This window comes from Canis lupus, chromosome 32 (genome assembly GCF_003254725.2).
Source record: "Canis lupus dingo isolate Sandy chromosome 32, ASM325472v2, whole genome shotgun sequence".
Taxonomy (NCBI): domain Eukaryota; kingdom Metazoa; phylum Chordata; class Mammalia; order Carnivora; family Canidae; genus Canis; species Canis lupus.
The window spans coordinates 28,240,482-28,266,568 of NC_064274.1; the positions used below are offsets into that span (position 1 = coordinate 28,240,482).

At 39.5% G+C, this 26,087-nt stretch overlaps 1 protein-coding gene and 1 pseudogene across 5 annotated transcripts in view; both read right to left on the minus strand.

Moving 5' to 3' along the window:
• The window catches only part of PAPSS1 (3'-phosphoadenosine 5'-phosphosulfate synthase 1), a 98,830-nt gene that overhangs the window by 67,137 nt on the left and 5,606 nt on the right, over window positions 1-26,087 (minus strand). For 2 of the 5 annotated variants that reach the window (XM_025465830.3, XM_049105023.1), the window contains exons 2-6: window positions 23,905-24,015; window positions 18,059-18,173; window positions 12,032-12,267; window positions 5,811-5,949; window positions 601-719 (exon numbers count right to left, since the gene is read on the minus strand). In XM_025465830.3, the coding sequence (XP_025321615.1) occupies window positions 601-719; window positions 5,811-5,949; window positions 12,032-12,267; window positions 18,059-18,173; window positions 23,905-24,015 (720 nt within the window). The remainder of the gene's footprint in view (window positions 1-600; window positions 720-5,810; window positions 5,950-12,031; window positions 12,268-18,058; window positions 18,174-23,904; window positions 24,016-26,087) is intronic. The other 3 variants (XM_025465831.3, XM_049105025.1, XM_049105024.1) reach the window with 2 other exon arrangements.
• LOC112671617 (cytochrome b-c1 complex subunit 7-like) lies at window positions 12,614-13,421 on the minus strand (annotated as a pseudogene).

Here is a 26,087-nt window from a genome sequence, read left to right on the forward strand (position 1 = left end):
CAGGGAAGGAAAGAAGAAGAATTTCTAAAAACTGAACTGGACTAAACTCTGAGAATCATGTACCTCCTAGAAGGCCTGTGTGCTTGAGAAGCCTCTTTACACTTCCAAATGCTCAGGAACCAGAGAAAGATCTTTAGGTCTTCAAACCTTGCCTCCCTAAAACTCAACCATAAGGATATCATCATGCTGCACATGTTACACATCTGGGCACTCTCTAAAAGTCTAGGAAAAGTTAACTACGTTACTACATTATGTACCTCAAATTAAAAAAAAGTACAATAATATCAAGTTGAAGAGCTGAATAATCAAAATTGAATATATTAGATGTTTGTGCGGTAAAATTACTGGTAAATAAATAAAAGACTATCTGGCTTTCAAACTTCCTATGGTTTACGTTGACCAGGATATTTCTTATGTTGTATACACTGGCACCCCCACAACACCTAACACAGGGACATACATGCTTAGAAAACTGTCAGCACCATAAAGACTTTGAAATACAAACAGTACTCCATATTACCACCACCTGTTTTTTTGGCAGGGGAAGCGTATATGACGGATATACTTAATCTGATAATTCCCTCTTGGACCTTCTCTTACCCGTTCCTGTAGAAGTTCTACCACCTGCTGGACACAGTCGTTCACATCACAGGAGTCTGTCTTCAGCACCAGTTCAGGAGCTTCTGGTTTTTCATACTCAGAATCGATACCAGTGAAGCCTACAAAAGGTACCAGATGGTAGAGGAGGTGTAAATTAAAATGGGTTTATCTCTTCAGTGTGAGTCTCTGCTAAATAGAATGAAGTTCGTATTTACGCTGCCCCTTCTGAGTTACAGGGTTATAGTACTGAAACTTCTTTCTTGGGAGAAGATTTTTTTATTTTTTTAAAGATTTTATTTATTCATGAGAGACACAGAGAGAGAGAGACAGAGACACAGGTGGAGAGAGAAGCAGGTTCCATGCAGGGAGCCCGATACGGGACTCGATCCCAGGACTCCAGGATCAGGCCCTGGGCTGAAGGCAGACGCTCAACCGCTGAGCCACCCTGGTGTTCCTTGAGAGAAGCTTCCTTTTTTTGGGGGGGCGGGGGGAGGGGGAGGGGAGAAGATTTCTGATTAAACTTTCATTTCTCCCTTAAACATGTACTGTCAACTCTCATTCACATTTCAATTGAATTGCATGAACACCAAATCGCTGGTTCCTAGGGGAAACGTGGGGTTAGGTTCCTGCCTCAGTCACCACAAAATATTTTGATCATTCTTTGTGGTATGAAAACTAAAACACAAAGGCTAAGTGCCACTTTGTTCAACCTCAGCTGGGAACACATACTTGGAGTGACTAAAATTTTCGCCACTCTGAATGTGTCTACAAGTGACTGCCAAGGCAGTGTGAGTATTGATATGGGGGTTAAAAAACTGGGCAGCCCGGGTGGCTCAGCGGTTTAGCACAGCCTTCGGTCCAGGGCGTGATCCCGGAGTACCGGGATCGAGTCCCACGTCAGGCTCCCTGCATGGAGCCTGCTTCTCCCTCTGCCTGTGTCTCTGCCTCTCTCTCTCTCTCTCTGTCTCTCATGAATAAATAAATAAAATCTTAAAAAATAAAAATAAAAAAACTTAGTGAGTAGAAAAACTTGCAAGTATGGACTCTCCAAATAATGAGGGCTGTCTATTCTTCTTTCATCTTTTCTAAGGAAATACCTAAACTGCCTATGGAGAAATAGGAATTAATATCAAGGGATCCAGAGCATCTTAATTTCTCCATAGGATTATAGGATATGGTACCTAAACCCTGGGTATAAGCCAAACTCAACAAGGTTCTCTTCCTCTCAATGCAAAAACTGACACCAAATTATAATCACAGGGATTATCTGTAGGCAAATTGAAGCTCTGCAGGCTGCTTCTGCCACCAGAATTAAGCATTCAGGCAAGATAAATTAACTACTGTTAGTCTTAGCAAAACATTATAAGGAAGGTAATCCTATGATATCACAAAATATACTCACAACCAAACAAAATTAGTTTAGATATTAATCATTATTTAGATTTTCCCTTTAAACATGGAATTGCCAAGAAGAGAAAGAATGCCTGATGTTTCCTAAGAACAGGCTGAGCTGAAGATATCCTGTTCCTACCCTACACCCTTGGTATTAATTACCCCATACATAAGTCACTTAGGGCCTATCTGCCTAGGAATGCTCAGGTCAACCTTGAGGTAGAATGGTAAACATTAATTTAAAATCATTACTATTAAGAGGAACAGTCACCAAAAGAGTTCTAAAATATATACTATAGGGCATCTCGGGTGGCTCAGCGGTTTAGTACTGCCTTCAGCCCAGGACCTGATCCTGGGGACCCGGGATCAAGTCCCACATCAGGCTCCCTACATGGAGCCTGCTTCTCCCTCTGCCGGTGTCTCTGCCTCTCTCTCTCCTCTCTGTATTCTCATGAATAAACAAATAAAATCTTTAAAAAATAAAATAAAATATATACTATAGTCTACAGCCAACTTATTTTTTTCTATTTCATATTTCTTAGTATCACATGAAGTTCTGAGTCCAAGAAGGAGATTTCTGTATTACCAATATTCTTAATAGTCACAATAAAATAGCTGTGGAAAAATAATTCTGGTCAAAACACTAGTTTCGGGTTTTTGTTGTTGTTGTTGTTGTTTAGAGAAAGCATGTGCCTGGTGTGAGGAAGGGCAGAGGGAGAGAGAGAAGGAGACAATCTTTTTTTTTCTTTTTTTTAAAGATTTTATTTATTCATTCATGAGAGACAGAGACAGAGAGACAGAGAGAGGCAGAAGACACAGGCAGAGGGAGAAGCAGGCTCCATGCAGGGAGCCCGAAGTGGGACTCAATCCCAGGACTCCAGAATCATGCCCTGGGCCAAAGGCAGGCGCCCAACTGCTGAGCCACCCAGAGATCGCCAAGAAAGAGACAATCTTAAACAGGCTCCATGTCCAATGCAGAGCCTGATGCAAGGCTTGATCTTACAACCCTGAGATCATGACCTGAGCCAAAATCAAGAGTTGGACATTTAACCAAGCCACTCAGGTGCCTCTAAAACACTAGTTTTTAAGCTCCAATTCTCAAATGGAGCTATACAATGGAATCACCAGGTCCCATCCCATGAGATTCTGATTTCACTGGTTTCAGATTTTTAAAAGTTCCCCCATGTAATGCTAATGCATAGCAAAGCTTGAAAACCACTGTTAGAAGACCTGGCTTATTATAGCATTTTAGCATTTAGCCCTGGAATTATCTTCCTAGCTAATTTATCCTATAAGTGATTATAATAAACATATACTTAAGAACAACATTAATGGGATGCCTGGTGGCTCAACAGTTAAGCATCTGCCTTTGGCTCGGGATGTGATCCTGGGGTTCCGGGATCAAGTCCCACATCGGGCTTCTGCATGGAGCCTGCTTCTCCTCCCTCTGCCTGTCTCTGCCTCTCTGTCTCTCTCATGAATAAATAAGTAAAATCTTAAAAAAAAAATGTATATTTAGGTAGATAATAACTATTACAGTAGTAATCATGAAAATAATCTAGCATTAGAATGGCTGACACAGGGGTGCATTTACAGTTTAGTAAATGTCACATAAAGGCCTATAAAAACCTGAGGTCTGCTGAATGTACGCAATCTCTTCTGCCCTCAAATGCTTACCACCATGCCTCTGAAACAGCATTGATAGGGAACTTTCAAGCCCCATTCTGACAATGAGTAAATGATTTTTTTTAAAACAAACAACTCTACAATCAGGAACTCTAACACCATGGCAAACACAAATAAATGTTTGTACACAGACACACACACACACATATATATTAACCTAAGGAACATTTTATCAACATCAACTCGGAGGAATTTTTAAAAAATATTTATCTATTTATTTGGTGGAGAAAGAGAGAATTCAAGCACACATGCACACAAGCAAGAGGAGGAGCAGAGGGAGAGGGAAAGAATCCCCTCATCCACTCCTGCTGAGGAGGGAACCCACCATGAGGCTCAATGCCAGGACTCTGAGATCATGACCTGAGCCTAAACCAAGAGTCAGACAACCAATTGAGCCACTCATGTGCCCTTACTCAGAGGAATTTTAAAATGCTCAGGAAAATAACAGAGAAAACTAAGCTAATACAAACACACTCCTAAATACAAATACATAATGTAAATTATACATGATTCCAGGTATTCTGCATGTGTTCTTATTCATCTTGGCATCCCAGCACCTTGGAAAGAGAAGGCATTGATCAATGTATGTTGACATCCATTTCCACTACCTCTTCTAAACTATCCAACAAGTATGTGTGTGTCAGGTATCAGGCTTTGGGCCTCACACTGTGCCAAACTCTAATGATACTCATAAGTAGCTTACTCCAGAGCCAGAGACAAAATTACCTCCCTCATCAATCGATCCTTGCAAAAACAACAAAACCAACTACATTAAAATAAGATTTAGACTTCAGGATCCTAGACACACCACTTTGCTTCTCTTTGCCAAATCTCTATTATGAAAAACTGAAGTGAAAACTGGTCATCAACAGACAGAGGGTGATACAGATGATACAGAGCTAAACTAGTTTCCCTCCCAATGTCATCAATTATTCAAGTCAGGCAACCTGTTGAGTCAAGAAAGTGCAGGCTTCATGGCTGAAACTGAGTCTCCATGCTGGCACAACTGGATGTCAGCCTGGCCTAAGTAACTAGACTTCACCATGGCAGGTAGAACTTGCCCCAACTGCTAACGTGTCCTCAGGTCCAAATATAGAGAAGCCCAAAATAATAAGCATTGTCCTTCGTGTTCCACCTTTTCCTACATAGGGCCAGAAGCTGAATGACAAAATCTTGAATTCTCAGAGCCCCCAGGAGCTTCTGTAATAGTCCCAGACATCATACTCCCTATTGGGAAGACATCAAAGTTACCTGTATAAATCATTGATCCCTACACAGTGCTGACCAAGTAACTGATCCTTAATTTTTTTTTTTTTAATGCTGGCATGTCTTCTGTTAACAATAATAGAACAGAACTAATATCCAAGGATGTCTAAAATATGATTGGTATCAAAGGCCACAGCAGACAGGTTCTGAATGATGTCTCTTGCACCCAAATGTTCTTCTCCACAGCTGAAACTCTAGGAGCAAACCATAAAACCTAAAAAGCAAGGTATCTCTATTTTGATGGAATCGGCAATATGTTAATTCAACCTAATTCAATAATTGTACAAAGAATGATTAAGGGACCATTCCAAACACCATGATATAAACAAGAACAAGACACTCTTTGCTCTCGATAATGTTTGTAATTCGGGCATTTTTCCCATTAGCTATGGAATTTTCTTCATTTTCATGGGAACAAAAAGCAGAAGTGACAGCAGCTAGCAATTGATACCCAGTGTAATGATAGGTACCTAATTACACCAAATAGGTTTCCAGCAGTCCCTAAGGACCCAACCTTCTAAAACTCTGTCTTGTGAGTAGGATTCCAATCTGATCAACAATCGCAACTTATACACAGTGCCAGGTAGCACTGGTAGACCTCAGAGACACAAGAGTATAGTAAGACCCATCCTCTCTTCTTAAGGAGTTCCAACTTGTTTGAATACACCTAATCTCTTAGTAAAAACCATCAGTCTCAGATATGGTAAGATTAAATATGCTGGCTGGCTGGTTCAGTCAGGAGAGCACAGAGCTCTTGATTTCAGTTTGAGTTCGATCCCCACATTGGGTGTAGAAATTACTTAAAAGTAAAATATTTTTTTAAAAAATGCAAGCAAAGAGAAATTAGGAAAAACAATAATATTTACCTTTAATTTCTCCAGCCCGTGCTTTTTTGTAGAGTCCTTTGACATCCCTCTGTTCACAAACATGCAGAGGAGCATCAACAAATACTTCAAAAAAAGGTAAACTTGCACCTTCATGAATTTGCCTTGCATTGTTGCGATCCTTGGAAAAAAGACATACAGAAACATCATAAAAAGTGCTCATATGAATCAAAGGCACTAGAAATATCAGGGATGAATAAAAGTACTTTTTCAGCTGAGTCAATGGAAAATAAATACACAAAACTTAACTTATATTTTAAAATATAACCTGAGGTATTGCCTGGGACCCAGTCAGCTAAGCCTCAGACTTCAACTCAAGTCATGATCTCAGAGTCCTGGGATCTAGCCCAGTGTCATGCTCCATGCTCAGCAGGAGTCTGCTTGAGGATTATTTCTCTCTCCTTCTGCTCCTCCCTCCTCTCATGCGAATGCACTTGCTGTCTCAAATAAAAAAAATCTAAAAATATATATGTATGTATCTATAAACTGAAAAAAAATAAATCCAGGAAATCATTACGTTAACATACCCATTCTTTATAACAATTTTAAAAGGTATACTATTCCAAAAATCCAAGATACTGGGGAATTCCAGGAGGGAAAACAATAGATATCCTACAAAAACGTTCACCTAAATTTTATGAGGAACCAAAGCCAAAGCCTAGCCAAAAAGCAGAGATGTCACCAAGCCTCTCTCTCATAACATGTTCAACTTCAGCCTTAGCTGGCTTGAAAGCAACTTCACTTCCCAAGAAGTTCATTCAGAACCCTGAGGATGGTTTATCCACTTGCCAAATACAAACTCCTGTGGCCACTTCTCATCTCGAGCATTCCCAAAACTTTACTTTTCTGCCCTGCCCCTAACCCCCCTACCACTCTCTCTCTGGTCATCACCTTCATCACTCCACCACATCCTCTGGTACGGTTTCCTATCTGAGTCAACCTCTTCTTTCTGGTCTTAGCTAAAACCAAGTACCCCCTTGAGATCCACTCATCTTTCCATTCCCAAGTATAAGCTCCACATTCATACTCTGTACACAAGCAGTGGCAGTGTCTCCAAAGCCAGCCCCTGCAACTCCCACCATTCTATCCTCACTTGGTTCATTTTAGCATTCACATTCCTTTTGGCCCCTCTGACAAACCATGCCTACTTCCACTGTCACTACTCTCATCTTTCCTATTTCAAAAAGAAAATCTCCAGGCACGAATGCTCTCCACCTCCTCTCTGCCACATAAATGTATCTATATGCCCAATAACCTTTGTCTCTCTCACTCCTGCCACTTCTCCCTTCCAATTCCAGAGTCCCTTCTCTCTAATGGATCGGCCTTGTTCAATCCATTAGCCCTACTCCATCTGAAATCTTCAGCTTCTGCCCTCTCTCTCTACCTGCTTTATCCCCTGCAACAAACTACAAGTCACTCATCCACAAAAAAACAAGTGAATTAACAAATCACCCAAAATCCCTTAATTGTGGGTACTCTTCAGCCTTCAAATCACAGGACTTTCTACTGCATCTCATACTATGAACCCAACGTATCCCGATGATGCTACTCCTTGGTCATTCCTAACGCAGGCTCCCCTGGGCTCTTACTACTTTCACATCCCTTCAACACTGGTGTCACCCACACTTCTTTAGGAGTCCACTGAAGAAGTCCCACATTAAGTCCTTGAGCACTTTTCTTGGCAGCCTTCACAATGTCAACTATAATATATACACCAACGCTTAAGCCTGAGCCAAGCCCATTTTCCTGAAATTACACACTCGTTTCAAACTTCCTCCAAAATATGCCCACTTGGGAGATCCCACAGGTACCTCAAAATTAATATGTCCACAACTAAGTTCATTCCTTTTTCCCCAAGCTAGCATCCCATCCATACTGCCCAAATCAAGGATGATAACGCTATTTACCCAGAATCCCAAGAGTTATTCTGGTTCCTTCCCTTTGCCCCACACCCTCACTCTCTGGGCACTGTCACAAAGTCCTTTGGATTTTGCCTTTCAATATTATATCAACCCAGTTTGCATTTCTTCCCTACTCCCTAGTTCAACCTCATTCCTCCTCTGGTCAACTGCTATACCCTTTCATTTTTTTTTTTTAATTTTTAAATTTTATTTATTTATTTATGATAGTCACACACACAGAGAGAGAGAGAGGCAGAGGCACAGGCAGAAGGAGAAGCAGGCTCCATGCACCGGGAGCCCGACATGGGATTCGATCCTGGGTCTCCAGGATTGCGCCCTGGGCCAAAGGCAGGCACCAAACCACTGCGCCACCCAGGGATCCCGCTATACCCTTTTAAAAGTTTGTTGGCTTCTAGCTTTGATCTACTCAAAGTCATACTCTAACACTGTCCCTGATGACAGAGGATGCAAATTCAACCACGTCACTAACATCTCAGAGATTCTCCACCACCATCTGGGTAAAATCCAAACTTCTTAAATGGAAAAAAAAAAAAAAAAATCCAAACTTCTTGGTGTGAGGCATCAGGCCTTCTATACCTGGCCACACCATTCTCAGTCTTGCACTTGATGTTCTATTAATAATTAATACCTGCCTGGTTTACAAGGCTGTTTGGGCCTTATGCCTTAGCCATCCCTCCCCGTCAGAAAGCCTCCACTTCTCTCTTCTGCCTAAAGCAATGTGCTGGGCCCCTGGGGGGCCGGGGGGGGAGGGGGGGGCAGGGGAGGCGACTCTAAAGCAGCACGACTCTGTGAAGTCTTCCAGGAAGCTCAACCTGCATGCCCAGGCTGACGGAGGGCCCTCCTTCCTCTGGCTTCTCAGAGAACCCACTGTATACTTGTCATAGTTCTTATTCTGATATAGTGATATCTTTTCATTAGCTTTACAACCATAGCATGTAGCAGAATGATTAAGTTGTGACCTTAATGGATTCTGACTGTCCTTTTTATTTATTTATTCATGAGGAACACAGAGAGGAAGGCAGAGACATAGGCAGAGGGAGAAGCAGGCTCCATGCAGGGAGCCCAATGTGGGACTCAATCCCGGGTCTCCAGGATCACGCCCTGGGCTGAAGGGAGGTGCTCAACCGCTGAGCCACCCAGGCGTCCCCCAACTGTTCTTTTTAAATGAAGCTCAACTTCAACCAGGATTCAATTAACTAAGTTAATGATTCTGAAATCCATCTCAATTCTACACAGCTTTCTTGAGTTCAATGACCCACTTAGATAGCCACCAGGATTTCAAACCTAATCTACCTAAAATGAAAGAGTCATCTCCTCCCTGCCCATCCTGTATTTTCTACCTAAATCAGTCCATCTTCTATTCAGAAAGCACCATCCTTTATGTTCACCCCAAATTCAGCAATCAATCAGCCACCATATCCTACTGATGCTACAGGCTCAAGAGCCCTCAAATACACCCCATCTTTTCCATTCCCATTGTTGCTGCTTGAATTCAAAAGTCTCACTAGTCTCCTATCTCCAGACCACTCTTATTCCAGACTTTAAAGAGAACCTCACTAAAATGCAAACCCAGAGACAGCATTCCGTAATACAATCTCAAACTGTTAAGTCCTCTATGGGGCAAAGTTCTGAGCAACCAAGATTCATCATCAGACCTCTGCCAACTACTCTAACTTCATCTCCCCTCAAATTCATTCTACACGGCAGTTGTAACAAACTACCAACAGTTTCCCCAAAAGACCAAACTCCCTCACATTTCCATGCTGCTGCAAACACTGTACTGTTTCCTCTGTTGAAACAGCTTTCTTCCTCTGGTCTCACTGGTATGCTCTGATTCATTCTCTAGGACTCATTTCAAGCAGCATCTCCTCTGTGATTCTTCCACAGCACCTTTCATATACATTTACCTAATCACCTGCTGCAACATATTGTAACTGTTCACATCTCTATTCCCACCAGACTAGCTAGGAACTATCGGGTTTATTTTTAGAACCAAGATGCCAAGTTCAGTGGTGACATAGAATATACATATCCCATATTTTTTTTTTTACATATCCCATATTATGTGGTTTGATGCGAATATCACAGATTTTGACATGTCCTAAGCATAGTCCAAACCTCATTCTTCGTGCTTTTAGAGATGAGATCAACAAATTTTGCTCGATACTATGGAAATAAGGGGACCAAAAAGCAGATCAGCATATACTTTTAGAGACCCAGGTGACAGCTCTCCAAATCCCATGTTACTCTCTTCTCTTCCAAAGTTACACAAATTCCCAAAAAGTGCAAGAATATCAATTACTATATTACTATGAAAACTGTTCATATCCAAGGATTCAAGAACTCAAAACAACTATTATTCTCTTATACACTTCATTATCTAGTATACTTTAAACTGATATATTGACACTCTTCCCAGTATTTCAGGAAAATAAAAAGTAGGCCTCACAGGACCTTTTAGGACTCCTGCCATGGTTCAATTAAGTGAATCTTTATAATAACACTCCATGTGATACTTACCTATAACTCCTACAGCTCGTACTTTGATGCTGCTTTTAAAAAAGTCTAACAATCCAAATTCATATACAGTACTACAACCATGCTTTTATTTATCATATTCACTGAATACTTATCACACCAGGCACTGTGCTAAGAGCTCTGACTGCATGATTTTCCTCAGAGAAACCTTATGACGTAGGCATTATCTGAGCTTCTGAAGGTTAAGTCAACTGGCCAAGGTCATAACAGTAACTGGCAGGGTTGAGATTCCAACCCATTATTTCTGGTCCCAAAGCCCCTCACTTTAACCACCTACTAATTTACCTGTTCTTTCATATCTGAGTTATGCTGTGATTTAATAAACACTAAATATCTACTGTGTTCCAGGAGATGGACTTGGTTACAAAGATAAACAAGACAAAGTTTCAGCCTTTGAGGAACCAGTGGAGTTTAGAGGTAACAAAGCATGATGGGTGAGAGCATGGATTCCAGTGACACTGGGTACATATCTTTGCTCTACCATGTACAGTATAAGACCCTTAGTAATTTATACCTGTCTCCCCAACCTCTGCCTTTTTTAAAGACTTTTTTTATTTGTGAGATAGTGAGTGAATGGGAGTAGAAGCAGAGGGGGAGGGAGAGGAAAAGAATCTTTAGCAGACGTCACACTAAGTGCAGAGCCCCAAGTGGGGCTTGATCTCAAGACCTTGAAACCATGACCTAAGATGAAACCAAGAGTCAGACACTTAACAGACTGAGTCACCCAGGTGCTCCACCTCTGCCTTCTTCATTGGGTGATGAGAACTAAGTGAGTTAATTTATATACATAGTTGCTGTTCAATAAATGTTAGCTGCTATGATTTTTATTATTACTATTATTGCTGCTACTATTAGCACCACCAACCAATGAACTGGTATTCATAATAAAATAATGCATTAAGGTACAAAAATAAGGGCACCAAAGACAGATACCCCACAAAGACCAAGGGACAAAGGGAAGGTACTCAGGAGGAGATACCGAATAGCATGAATCTCAAAGCATGAATAGAAGTCAACAGACAAGGAGAAGAGTGCCTTCTGGGCAGAGACAAAAATCTCACAGTGAGAAATACAATGATTTTTTAAAAGAGAAATACAAAAAAGTGAAATGGTACTAAAATAAGAGGGAGGGTGTAATGAAAGAGGAGACTGAAGACCTGGGAGTAAAGAAGCCATGGTCAGGCATATGTGAAGAAACTTAAGACTTTCCCTGGTGTCTAACACATGTTGGGTGTTTACTGTATGTCTATTGAATAGTCAAGCCTGAAATAATTTGGCCACTGGCTTGAGGTCAACAAGTTCAGTTATACTTCTGGAGGGGGCGGGGGTCATAGCAGGTTTTATCAAAACTGAATTTACTTAGAAAGTCACAGCACAGAAATGTTGTAAGCTAATTATTTCAATTTGAATTTAGCTTCGGGGAACCTGGGTGGCTCAGTCAGTTAAGTGTCTGCCTCTGGATCAGGTCATGATCCTAAAGGCTCAGGTCATGATCCTAAGGTCCTGGGATTGAGTCCAGCATCGGGCTTCCTGCTCTACTGGGAACCTGCTTCTCCCTCTCCTTCTGCTCCCCCTGCTTATGCTCTCTCTCTCCCTGTCAAATGAATAAACAAAATCTTAAAAAAAAAAAAAAAAAAGGAAGAATTTAGTTTCAAATGCACATGTCAGTGTTTAAACTGTTCTGCCTGACAGCATATTCTCAGTCAATGATATGAGAACAGCAATAGTACCAAAGCCACATACCTGAGTATAAGGTGATATAAAACTTGTGATGCATACTAAGCCGGCATCTGCAAACAGCTTAGCAACTTCTGCAATACGTCGAACATTCTCTTCTCTGTCTTCAGGACTAAAGCCAAGATTTTTATTGAGACCTTGACGAATGTTGTCACCATCCAAAGTGTAGCATGGGATACCATGACAAACCAAGTACTCCTCTAAAGCCATGCTCACTGTGGTCTTTCCTGCTCCAGATAAGCCTAAAATTCAACAGTCCAAGCACATTTCAGATGCAACGTTAAATGGATAACTACTTAGTAATAAAGAATTTAAATCACAGCTGTAATGACATTCATTATTCATAGCAATTTCTCAATAATACTTACACCACATTTCTCTATAAGATTTACATCTTAGCTAGAAAAACATCTGTAGTTCAAATAAAATAAGCATTTGTGGTTTTGTGGTCTTTTTAAATCACAATAGACATTTATTTAAAGTAATACATTTGCAGCTCAAATAGTCCTCAATTGCACATTTCAGGTTTACCCAAACTCTTAAAAATATTTGAGGAGAGAGTTGCAACCATAGATTTCAACTCTATGATTACTTCTTTGTCCATTCCTTCTCTTCTTTGCTGAGTAATTTCTTTCAGATAGGCTTCAAGGTAGAAATTACACACCTTATGTTTTGTCCACCATTCTTTAGGCAAGATCTGCTTCCTCCTGATCAGATCCAGTGCTCTCTGAATGTTCAAACACCCTGTGGTTATAAAGGTTCTCAGGAAGCTTTATGGCCTCTTCACATCATCATTCTCATATACTGCATCAGCTCACATTAACTCCAGTTTATTGAACTGTGCAGCACTGGATACCACTTCTGAATACCCTCTAGCCACCGGCTTGATGCTATGAGAGCAGGTCTGTTCGCCATTCTGACCTGACTACAGCGTTGACTACTTAAGCATTTATATTTTTAATAATTCCTGTTTATGCCCTAAGGTATCCTAGAAATTACGGTTTCAGAGAGTATATATTCACTTTGTTCTTGTTACCACTATTCCAAAGCTACATGCCGAAGTAAAAAGAGTGACGTGCCCAAATTATTTTCTGTGAGGTAAGAAAAAGGACAAAAGTAAAACTAAATATTATAAAGTCATCTCTATATCCCAGGATCAACACATCCCATAGACTACCATGATAAAAGTATCTGGATGTGCAATTTATAATATAATTAACTTTGAAAGAATATCCTCATTTCAACTCACCTTCCTCTACCAATGATGTTTACTTCCTAAACAACAAGAAGGGAAAGGAAAGCATACATTTATGCACTAATACTTGCAACCTTGATGAGTATATAAGTACAGAATTCACAGCTAAGACAGTGATCAGGTAAGAGATAAAAAGTGAGGTCTCATGTAGATTCCCTTGAAAGAAGTCATGATAGCATAGAAGGCTAACTTAAAAAAAAAATGTTGTTAGGAGGATCAATAGTATTAGTTGCTTTATATATTAAAAACTTGTATTTGGGGAGCCTGGAAGGCACAGTAGGTTAAGTGAGAGACTCTTGGTGTCAGCTCAGATCTTGATCTCATGGTTGGGAGATCGAGCTCTATTGGGCTCTGCACCCAGTGTGGAGTCTGCTTGAGATTCTCTCTCCCTCTGCCCCTCCCTTTCGTGCTCTCTCTCTCAAATAAATAAATCTAAAAACAAAACAAAACAAAACAAAAAACGTGCATTAATAACAGATGGTATTTTCCAAAGACGGCTGCAACAGATTTTCCCATCTGCAATCTCTGAAAATGTGACATCGCCATTGTCACATCAAGAGGTAGAGTCTAACTCCCTACCCAATCTGGGCTGTACTTAGGATTCACCTACTGCCAAAAGGATGTAGTGAAAATAACAATGTGTGACTTCCAAGGCAGGATCAGGAAAAGCTATTATGCAGTTTCTCTTGGACCCTCCATTTGAGAGAAGCCTGCTCTTAAATATCCTGAGGCTACCATGCTAGCAGAATCAAGAGCAGGTGGTTCAGCCAACTAAGCTCCCAGCTGACAAGTAGCATCAAGTGAGTTAATGATCACTGACACCAGCCAGGTGAGCCTATAGACATCAGGGAAAACAACCCAGCTGAGCCCTCCTGAATTCCTCAAGCACAAAATGGTAAGTAGATTAAAAATTTGCTTTATTCCACTAGGTTTTGGGTAATTTGTTACACAGCAACAATAACTGAACAAAAACATGGAGGCAGAAGTTTCTGGTTTTTGTTGTTTTTAACCAGCAGCTGAGCATTAAGTATGAGGGGAAGAAAAACTCTGAAACCTGAACTCTTAGACTTTTTATACATGACAAACAGATAATAAAAATATCTATTTACGGATGCCTGGGTGGCTCAGCAGTTGAGCACCTCCCTTCGGCCCACAGCATGATCCTGGAGTCCTGGAATCAAGTCCCACATCAGGCTCCCTGCATGGAGCCTGCTTCTCTCTCTGGTATGTTTCTGCCTCTCCCATTTCTCTCTCTCTCTCTCTCTCTCTCTGTGTCTCTCATGAGTAAATAAATAAAATCTTTAAAAGGGAAAAAAAAGAGTACCTATTTATACATACATGTGTATATATATTGATTTTATGTATATATTAAATTTGAAACAAAGTAAGAAGAGAAATTGCTAAAAACCTAATTACTGACATAGGAAGCTTCATTGAGATGATTACAGTGAACAGAGACAAAAAAGGCAAACAAATTAAAGCAGGTAGAAAAGACTTAATTACTGGAGAGATAATATAAAACTCTGATAAGGAAAAGTAGCATACCTGAAGAAACCAAATGTACTAGAATAATTAGCCCCCTCCCCACATTCATATACACCTGGAAGCTCAGAATGTGGCTTTAGTTGGAAACAGGGTCTTTGTGGATGTAATTAATTAAAATGAGGTCACACAGTACTAGCATGGGCACTAAATCCAGCGAATAGTGTCACTGTACCAGGCCCATGAGGATGAAAGCAGGGATTGGAGCTCTACATCTGCAAACCAAGGAGCACCAAAGATTGCCAACAACCTCCAAAAGCTACGAGAGAGGCCAGGGCAGATTCTCCCAGAAGGAACTAACCCCAGAACCTTCATTTCAGACTCCCAGCCTCCAGAACTGTAAGAGAATTAATTCCTACTGTTTAGCCACCCTGTTGCTTGAAATAATCTATTTCAACGGCCTTGGGAAACTAGTATACCAACCAATATAAAAATACAAAACAAACAAACAAAGAAAAAATATATATATAAAACAAAGTTTATCTGAAATAAAATCTGAGAAAAAGCAAACTACACTCCAGAGAAATGGCAAACCACTCAATAGCTTGATGGATCCTGGTTAAGCCACTGAATTGCAAGAAAAAAAATCTTTACGTTCATTTCCAACAATGAAATGATTTTTTTTTTTGTCAAAAAAAAAAAATCAACATAGGCTATAGAAGACTGAAAAACATAATTAACAAGCTTGATCTAATGAACATATATGGAACATTGCACACTAAGGGAATAGATATTCTTTTCAAATATATATTTATAGGGCAGCCCGGGTGGCTCAGCGGTTTAGCGCCACCTTTGGCCCAGGGCATGATCCTGGAGTTCTGGGATCAAGTCCCATGTCAGGCTCCCTGCACGGAGCCTGCTTCTCCCTCTGCCTGTGCCTCTGCCTCTCTTTATGTGTGTGTGTCACTCATAAATAAATAAAAATATTTTTAAAAGAATATATATATATATATATTTATAAAGACTGAATATATACTATATCATAAAGCAATCACCAAAATATTTATAAGCATCACTAGTGGTAAGATCAATGGAATATACTATGTTTAAGAAAAGGATTACTCAATATGCTAAACATCAATTTCCCCCAAAATTGACCTTTTCATAAAATGTAATCCCAAACTAAATCCCTACTAGGTTTTGGAGGAACTGGTTAAACCAATTATAAACTTTATACCTTAATGTGGAGGAGCCAAAGAAAAAAAAGTCAAGATGTTACTGATGAAAGAATAAGATGACTTACTTCACGGTATTTCAAGACTTAGAAATACACAACAGTAAAGACAATGTGGTAATAAGAGAGTATTAGAACAGAAGAATAGATCAGAGAGCCCAGAAATAAATCCACGCATAAGTAGAAAACTGACATATAACAGCTGACTTTGCATAAAAAAAACAGGATGCCCTCATCAATATATGCTCTTGAGAAAAAGGATTATCCACATGGAAAAAAAAAATAGATTCCTCCCTCAAATACACACAAAAATCAACTGCAGGTAGATAAAGGGACTAGATGAGAAAGGTAAAACTTCTAAAATATAGGAAAAGAAACAATTTTTCAGGGATCAAGAAAAAAAGGAATGCTCCTAAAAAGAAAAAAAAAATCAAATTTCTTCACATCATTTAATACCAGAAGACAGTGGAATTAATGTTTTAAGACAATGGAATAATGTTTTAAGAATTCCAAGACAAAAAAAAGTATGAACTAAATATAAATTTTACCCAACCAAATCACTATAAAAAATGGGCAGACATTCTCAAACATAAAAACCCAGGGAATTCAAAATCCAGTGAACACTATCTTACAAAAACAACAATGAAATATAAACACTTAAATCTAAACCTAGACTAAGAGCTCATGAGTGGACATGCCATAAAAAAATTAAAAAATTAAAAATTAAAAATTAAAAAAAATTTTTTAAAAACTGATGGTAAGTTGATTGATATGGAATCAATTTACTTACAGAACTTAAACAAGCAATTATGAAAACTTAATGTGTTACGAACCTGGACAATGGAAAATTAACAATTTAACAACAATCTAGACAAGAATGAGTAGACTATGATGATGACGTCTTCCTTCACATAGAAACAAACGACTTATCTATAATTGGAGCATGTAATTTAAAAAATATTTATAAATAAATAAAATCTTTTAAAAAAAAATACTCACAAAAAATAAGAATGCCACTTTTTACCAATCAGCAAAAATTTTAAGGATTGGTAATATCCATGTTGATGAGGATACTACAAAATGGAACCTCTCCCACACTGTTGATAGGAAAGTAAATAGGTATAAAATTTTGGTAGTTAATTTGACAAGATACATCAAAATTTTATTTTATTTTTTAAACTTTATTTATTCATGAGAGACACAGAGAGAGAGAGAGAGGCAGAGACACAGGCAGAGGGAGAAGCAGGTTCCAAGCAGGGAGTCCAGATCCGGGACTCCAGGATCATGCTCTGGGCTGAAGGCAGGCACTTAACCGCTGAGCCACCCAGGGATCCCCTACATCAAAATTTTAAATATGAATCATAGAAGTAAAAGAATCCATCATTCTTAAAACCACTTCCAAAGTCTGGATTAACTGACCCTCTCTCCAGCCTACTATGACTGAGCCCAAAAGGAGACTCTGGGAAAACCAATGCAAGAACCAATCAGAGGCCAAAGCAAAAGAAATGGATGTGAAATTCTTTATCACTCATTTTTTCTCTTCATATGGTTTACATTATTAGCTTCTTGAAGAAGAATCCAGGTCTTGTTTGCATGTAAAAGTAACTTTGTGTGTGTTTTTTAAAAGGTTTTATGTATTCATTTTAGAGAGAAAGCACACACACATGAATGAGGGGAGGAGCAGAGGGGAAGGAAGAGGGAGAGAATCTCCAGCGGACTCCATGCTGAGCAGGGAGCTCTATGCAGGGCTCAATCTCACAACACTGATCAGGACCTGCGCCGAGACCAAGAGTTGGACACTTAACCGACTGAACCACCCAGGTGCCCCTAGAAAGTAGTTTTAAGATGCATTCTGGTTTTCTCCTTTATTTCAACAGCAATTCTGTAAAGACTAAAAGGAATTACAAAAAAGGAAATATAATTAAGCAATGTTGTTAGTTACATATAGTGATGTTTCAGATACAAGAACAGCTCAAAATTTAAATAAATATGCTTCATCCTGGTTCAAGGCTGTGTATAAACACGGCTTTTGAAATTAACTGGTTTATCTCCTTGACCTTACCTGTTAGCCAAACTGTACAACCACGAAAACCACCTCTGGTTCCAACGACCTGACCTCTCTTGTTCCTGCTGACATGATGAGCTTGATAGGTGACATTAGTTGCTCTCTGCATCCCCTGGAAAAGAGAAACAAAAATTCGGATTCACCTGAGTCTTTAAAAAGTAAATACATATTCCTTACTGTCAACTATTCTATATAACATGCCAAAAGCAAACAAAAAGATTAAAACTAATAGCTTTCTTTCCTTTATAGTACCTATCATGACCTCTGGTATTTTACATATGCCAATTAATTTAACCCTTAGAGCCACTCATGAACACAAGGACTCTTACTACCATGGTTTTACAAATGAAGATGTTAAACCTGAGAAAAGTTAAACAACTTGCCCAAGTTCCCATAACAAGGGAGTGATGGACTCCACAGCCCAGTCCTGCATTCAATCATTCACTCAACCAGTATTTACTGAGGCCCTACTAGTATACCAAGTGAACTAAACAGGATCCCCTACCCTCACTGAACTTATATTCCACTGACGGAGACAAAGAAATAAAACTCAACTGTAATATCAGAGAGTGACAAGTGCATTCTTGAAAACATACAGGGTAAGACTGAGAAAAGGGATCAAGGATAACTGCCTCTTTAGGACAATCAAGAAAAACCTCTGAGAAGGTGGCATCTGGGCAGACTCCTGAATGAAGTGTGGAAGGAATATCTGTAGGCATCATAAAATACATGATGGAAAAAAGTGGACTGCATTGCTTATTCATGGTTATTCCACACACACACACACAAAAAAAGTGGAATGCAATTTTTCTTCCAAATTCTCTTCTTAAACAAAAATAGCATAAATTTACACAGGTCTCAAAGAATCTGAATGGACATTTCTCCAAAGGAAAACTACAAATGACAAAATAAGCAGATTAAAAGATGTCCAGGGATGCCTGGGTGGCTCAGTCAGTTGAGCATCTGACTTTCGATTTCAGCTCAGGTCAGGATCTCAGGGTATGAGACTGGAGCCGCACGTTGGGCTCCACACTGGGTGTGGGGTCTGCCTGGGATGCTCTCCCCCACTCCCTCTGCACCCCTGTCCCTCTCTCTCCCTCTCAAAAAAAAAAAAAAAAATTCAGTATCATTAGCCATCAGAAAAAGGCATATCAAATCAAAACCACAAGGAGGTTATCTCTACAACCCATTCGGATGGCTATAATCAAAAAGTGACAAGTGCTAGTGAGAATACTGAGAATTTAGAATCCTCACATTGGCTGGTGAAAATGTAAAATAATAATACAGCCACTTTGGAAAACAGCACTTCTGCAAAATATTAAATATACAGTCATCATATGATCAAATAATTAAAAGTCCTAGATATATACTCAAGACATGAAAACATGTCCATGCAAAACATAATAACCAAGTTCACAGCAGCATTAAAGTCCAAAACGTAGAAATAACTCAATTGTCCATCAATTGATAATTAGATAAAATATTTTAAAATTTATAAATCTATCCAAATCTGGTAATAAAAAGGAATGAAGTACTCAAACATGTTAAAACTTAGATGAACCTCAAAAACATTAAGTGAAGGAAGCCAGTCATAGAGACCATATACAGTGTTAATTCCATTTATTTGAACAGTCCAAAACAGGAAAATCTACAGAGACAGAAATCAGATTAGTGTTTGCCTGAGGCTGGGAGGTTGGGGGAATGGGGAGTAGCCGCTAATGGGTAGAGGAATCTTTTTGGGGACGATAAAAATGCTCTAAAATTGTGACGACAGCTGTACAACTCTGTAAATATACTAAAAACCTTTTAACCATATGCTTTAAGCAGATAACTTGAATGGTATGCAAATTTTATCTCAAAAAAGCTATTTTATACAAAACAAAAAAATGAATTACAGAGTCTCTATTTTCTCTTCCTAGGAAACAAAACATAATTTAGGTCCTTTTTTTTTTTTTTTTTTTTTTAATTTATGGGGGGGTGGGTAGGGGCAGAGGAAGAGAGAATCTCAAGCAGACTGCACTGAGTGCTGAGTCCCACATGGGGCTCAATTCCACAATCCTGAGATCAAGACCTGAGCTGAAATCAAGAGTCAGACCCCTAGCCAACTGAGCCAACCAGGTGCCTCTAATTTAAGTTTTAACAGCATGTCTTTATAAAATAGGTATGTGACAGCATTTTTTTTGATAAGGCGTTTGTATTTGATACCGCTTACAGCTCTTTTCAAGACAATTTTATTCAACATTCATTCAAAACTATTTACTGAAGGCATACTACACGCTTGACATTCTTCTAGGTGCTAATGAAACAAGAGTGAACAGTACCAACAAAAATCACTGTCCTCATGGGACTACTCTAGTCCACACTCCTAGAGCCATGGCTCTCAAGGGGTGGCCCCTGAGGAAGCAACTTCGGCATCTCCTGGGAACTGCTAGAAATGCAAATGATCAGGTCCTGCCTCCAGGCCAACTGAATGGGAAATTCTGGGGCAGGGCCCCACAATCTGTATTTTAAATCCCTCCAACTGATAATGATGCAAGCTGGAGATTGAAAGCATGGGCTTATGGTAGAGATGGGGGAGAATAAATAATTATATAATTTAGGCAGGAATAAGTATCAAAAAGAAAAAAGTAAATAAAGCAAAATTGTGAAGAAATATCAGAGAAGTGATGTTCAGACAGGGTGGCCAGGCAAGGCTTCACCAAAAAGGGGACACTGTGATGAGTTCTGGGGAGAGCACCTCCAAACAGAGCACAGCGAGCACAAGGAAAACTGAAAAAGTGACTACGGAAATCTAGAATAGTTGCTGGGCAGTCCAACTCATGTGAAACCAACAATCAAATCCAAAGCAAAACTAGTCACCAGGATCATGTTTTCTACAGCCACATCAGGGACACACAATGGAGCATGAAACAACTGGGATGGATCCAACCAGGGCTGTGATTTGGCCCAGAGGTCTTTTTTTTTTTTTTTTTTTTTTTTTTAAGATTTTATTTACTTATGTGAGACAGAGACATAGGTAGAGGGAGAAGCAGGCTCCCTCTGGGAAGCTTGATGAGGAACTGGATCCCAGGACCCAGGGATCATGAACTGAGCCAAAGGCAGACAGACGTTCAACCGCTGAGCCAGCCAGGCACCCCTGGCCCAAGTGGTCTGCAAAATGGGGAACAAAGAGCCTTGCAGGTATAGAAGCATGAACTTTGTTTTGGGGTTTTGTTTTGTTTTAGAAATATGAACTTTGGAAAAAAAAAAAAAAAAAAGAAATATGAACTTTGTAAAGGAATGTATTTGTATCCAGATCTTCAGCTTCTGGATGGTATTCCTTTCTAAAAAAGGGTCTGCCTGAGGTGTCAGATCTCTTTTCCCACCTCCCTCTCCATGATCCTCCTAATGTACATGACAAAGTATCTCTGCCCTTCTGAGTTCTACTATCACTAACTGCAGAAAATCCTCTGGGGCAAAGGGACAATCTGACAATTCTTTTAATAGGCAACACCACACAAGCTGCACCCCTCCCCTACTAATCATCTCATTAACTGCATTTCCAGTGAAATTATGCTCTCCGTGTTCAATAAACACGAAAAATTATAATATGGGTCTCCCGACCTATTTCTTTTCAATGAACTAATAATGAAGCAAACATTACTTTACAGCTCTACATTTCTGAGATCTTCAACAAAAACAAAGTTCCACACACAGATATCCTCATCTCTTGGGAATCAGGGACACCTCTTCCCAGAGGTCACTAATGTCAACTCAACTCCCAGCTGCTGGGGAGGGGAGAAGGGAGCAGAGTCTGAAAGAAGGAGGGTTGAGGGAGTGGTTTGGAAGAGACTGCTATGAAAGTTGGCTGCCTACACTTGCAGAACCTGTTTGGCTCAGGTCATTTTGCTTTGGGATTTATTCTAAGTTATTTCGCTTTGGGGCAAGAAGAAACATGTATCTAATGAATTTTAATTTATTCTGGCCCTGTACAGTATCTCCTGATTTTCTTTTTAAACTGAGTAGAATGTACAAAATTATCTGAGAAGCTATCAACGGCTGAGGACGTGGTTTGGAGAAAATAAAAGATAAGCAGAGGTCATCTGTTTTAATCGTTAGAAAAGAATGCTACCTGGGGGGTTCCATGCATCCTACCCTTAAGAAAATTCTGGCAGCAGATATGGCAGGCAACCTAAGGAGGCTTATCGTTTACATATTTTCGATATTTTTCATATTAAAAAACAATCTTAAAAAATAGGATTTGCCACAATCCCCCCACCTCCCAGTTCTCAGAGTAAATCAAAGAGCATTTTTTAGTACTGGAATGGCAATGTAGTGGGATTATGCCTACATTTTCTGAGAATCTAAAGGCCACTTCCACAGGCAATCTTCTTTCAGTTCTCCTTCCTTTCTGTTCCACCCACGCCAGCAAAATCCTTCCTATAATTCCACCCAAAAGAAAGGTCATTAGTGACTCACTAAGGGCCAAGTGTGAGTTATTTCCTTCGGACTCTACATTCCTACTCTCAGTCCTCAATGCCCTAGCTTCTCTCCACAGAAAGGAGAAATCGGGTTTACTGTTTCTTTCCTAAGAAAAAACCTGGGTGACTTAAAGAAATATTTATGTGGCTTGGTATGTACGCCAAGGCAGTCCCTGTAGTATTTGCTGCCTATAAGATTTGTTACTTAGGGACCGTATTTACACTTCCAGGTGTCTGTGTATGTGTTTTGACTTCCTTGGGAGGGCAGATCAAGCCCATGGGTCACAGTTCTTTCTATTTTCCTCAGTGCCCAACCTCTTTTCTTGTGCCTAGTCAGTGCTCAGTAAAAGTTAAATAGAAGGCATTTATTTTAAAGTCATTTGTTTTCTCTGCATAACTTGCAAATGAAGTGATCACTGCCATTCAGAAATCTTAAGTCCAGCAGAAGTGGAAAAATTCATTTCAAGAGAATTTACTCATTTTCTACCTTTGGGGTTAACCAACTATCAGTCCTGTTACTAGGCTAACATGAAGCCTCTGATATTTGATATTTGTGGTGCACGTTTCCTACATTCTACAACTTCTGTCATAACACACCAACTGGCCCTGTGTGCCTTTTTTGACCTACCTTAATTTCCTCATGGCGGTTTCATTATTTTATCTACTTCCCTACTGGACAAATTAACTTCTTCTATGATGTCATTTAGAAAAAAATTCTATGCCTTGTGAGTTTATTATGACTTAATGAACAACTCTGACTTTTTAAGTGAAATTTGTAAGAATACAGAGCATGTACCAAATATCAAGCGTAATTCTGGACTTAACATCCATCACCCACACCATCACATGAACTGACTGCTAAATAGTGTCTTTCTTTCAAGGAGAATCTCTGAAATTATAAGAGGCATGTTTCTTTTATGTCTCAAGACATATTATGGAGAGATGGTAGGGTATCATGTGAATAAATTGAAGAGATGGTCAAGTACATACGATGAGAAGAAGCCTTTTACTTCACAGGGTTACTGATAACTTAGTTCAGGTACTGATAATTGAAGTTAGTTTTTTAAACACTAACAAGCCAAAGACAGCAAAAGTGAAGATCATACATTCCTGGAGGCTGAGAAAACTTGGAAATGCTCTACTTAAAACCCTGCTACTGCAAAACACATTGCACAGCAACACTGGAATGATGTTTCTTGACAGGAAGTAAATCTCAGGCTCTATCCCAACCTCCTGAATCAAAACTAAGTTACCAGCAGGCTTATTTGATTGCCATCAACTATCATGCATGTGCTCTGTGTATACATGACAGCTTTCCAATGAGTCTGTTTTAAAGATCAAGTAATATTTAATTATTTAATGGAGATTTTAAAATATCCATACCTTTAATGGAAGGGCCCCTGGATGACCTCCAGGTGGAAAGCCCAGCTCTAAGAGATTCCTAGAAGTCAGAAACGAATCTAAGACTATTTGATGATTGATCCCTTCGAGATACTGGGGATAAAATAAAACAAAAACATTTCAGAGAAGGAGACAAACTATAAACAGATAAAGAAATCATTACACCATGTCAGACCCTGCACCTCCCACCAGGGTGACAGTGGGGCACTCCCTACACATATGAAGGAGTTCAGAAGCTGGGCAAAGACTAGTATCTACCGCAGAAGTTGAAATTAACTACTAAAATCATACGAGAGTATACACAAAAGCATGTACACAAATGTTCACAGCAACACTACGCATAACAGCCAAAGAACAGAAACAACTCAAACATCTATCAACTGATGGATAAACACAATGTGATCTATATCCATAAAATGGACTATTATCCAACTATCTAAAGGAATGAAGTCTGATAACATGCTACAACATGGAGGAACCTTGAAAACATTATGCTAGGGGTGCCTGGGTGGCTCAGTCAGTTAAGCATCTGCCTTTGGCTCAGGCCATGATCCTGTAGTACTGGGAGACTGGGATGGAGTCCCACATCTGGGTCCCTGCTCAGCAAGGAGTCTCCTTCTCCCTCTGCCCCTCCCCTACTCATGCACGCTCTCTCCCACACTCTCACATGTGCTCTCTCATAATTTTTTTTTTAAAAAAGAAAACATTATGCTAGGCTAAAGAAGCTAGATGCATATGTTATATATGATTTCATTTACAGAAAAGTTGGAATAGGGAAATCCAGAGACAGAAAGTAGATTATTGGTTGTAAGGAGCCTCAGAGGAGGAAGGGGTAGGAAAGAGAATGACTGCTCATGGGCATGGGATTTCTTTTTGGGGCAATGAAAATGTTCTAGAATTAAATATGGGTGATGGTTGTACAACTCTATGAATACACTAAGAAACAATGAACTGTGTGCACTTAAATGTATGAGAGAGAATGACACAAGGATGCAAGCATCGAAGAAAGAGAGAAGAGACAGAATGCGTACGTTCATCTAAAATTAGAAATTAGATTTTTGGATAATGTCTAATATTCCCACTATTTTTATTCAGTTAAAACTCATTTGGTAAAGAACTATATCCTTAAAAAATGATATCCTTAAAAAACGGTATTTCACAGAAATAATTACCACTTAGGCAAATACCAAAAAACGAAAAGTTATTATCTTCACTTAAATTATTTAGGAACTTGCTTTCAAAATAATTCAGGGGGGCAGCCCTGGTGGCGCAGCGGTTTAGCGCCGCCTGCAGCCCAGGGCATGATCCTGGAGACCTGGGATCAAGTCCTGCATCGAGCTCCCTGCATGGAGTCTGCTTCTCCCTCTGCCTGTGTCTCTGCCTCTTTGTGTGTGTGTGTGTCTCTATGAATAAATAAATAAAATCTTTAAAAATAATAATAATAATAATTCAAGGTTGGAGTTTCAGTTTTGTCATCAGTATACTATTAGTAATTGATCTGTCTCAAAGCAAAAGATGGTAACTTCCAAACTGATGGATGAGAAAATGTTACTATCAACTGGATTTTACTTTAAACTACTAATTTTTCATTTCAGTTATGCAATCAAAACTGTCTCCAGACACTGCCAAACGCCCCCCTAGGAGTGGCAAAATTCTATTTGGTTGCGAACCACTGGAGTAGAGAACTAGCCCTTTGAAATTCAATGTAACAGAGCAAAGCAAAGCTTATTTAATAATTCACATTTAGAGACACAACTATGAGAAGGGAAGGCTAACACTGCTGGTATCCTGCCAGAAGCCAGGGATGCAAAACTGCCCAGAACGATGATTCTAAACAGCTATTATCTCTTGAAATTTCCTTGCCCTGAAAGAAAGTAAAAATGAATACATAAATATGCATAGAGTAAAAAATGTTGGCAGTCATCCCAAAGTTACTATCTAGACCTGTCCTGTCCAATACAACTTTCTGAGACCATGAAAATGTTCTATACTGCACTGTCCACTACATTGGCACTAGCTACATATGGCAGTGTTAGCATGGGAAATGTGGCTAGTGCAACTAAGGAAAAGAATTTTTTATTTTACTTAATGTTAACTAAATTCAAGCTGCGACAGGTGGCTATTAACTATCAGATTAGACAACAGATATCCAGACCTTGCTATCA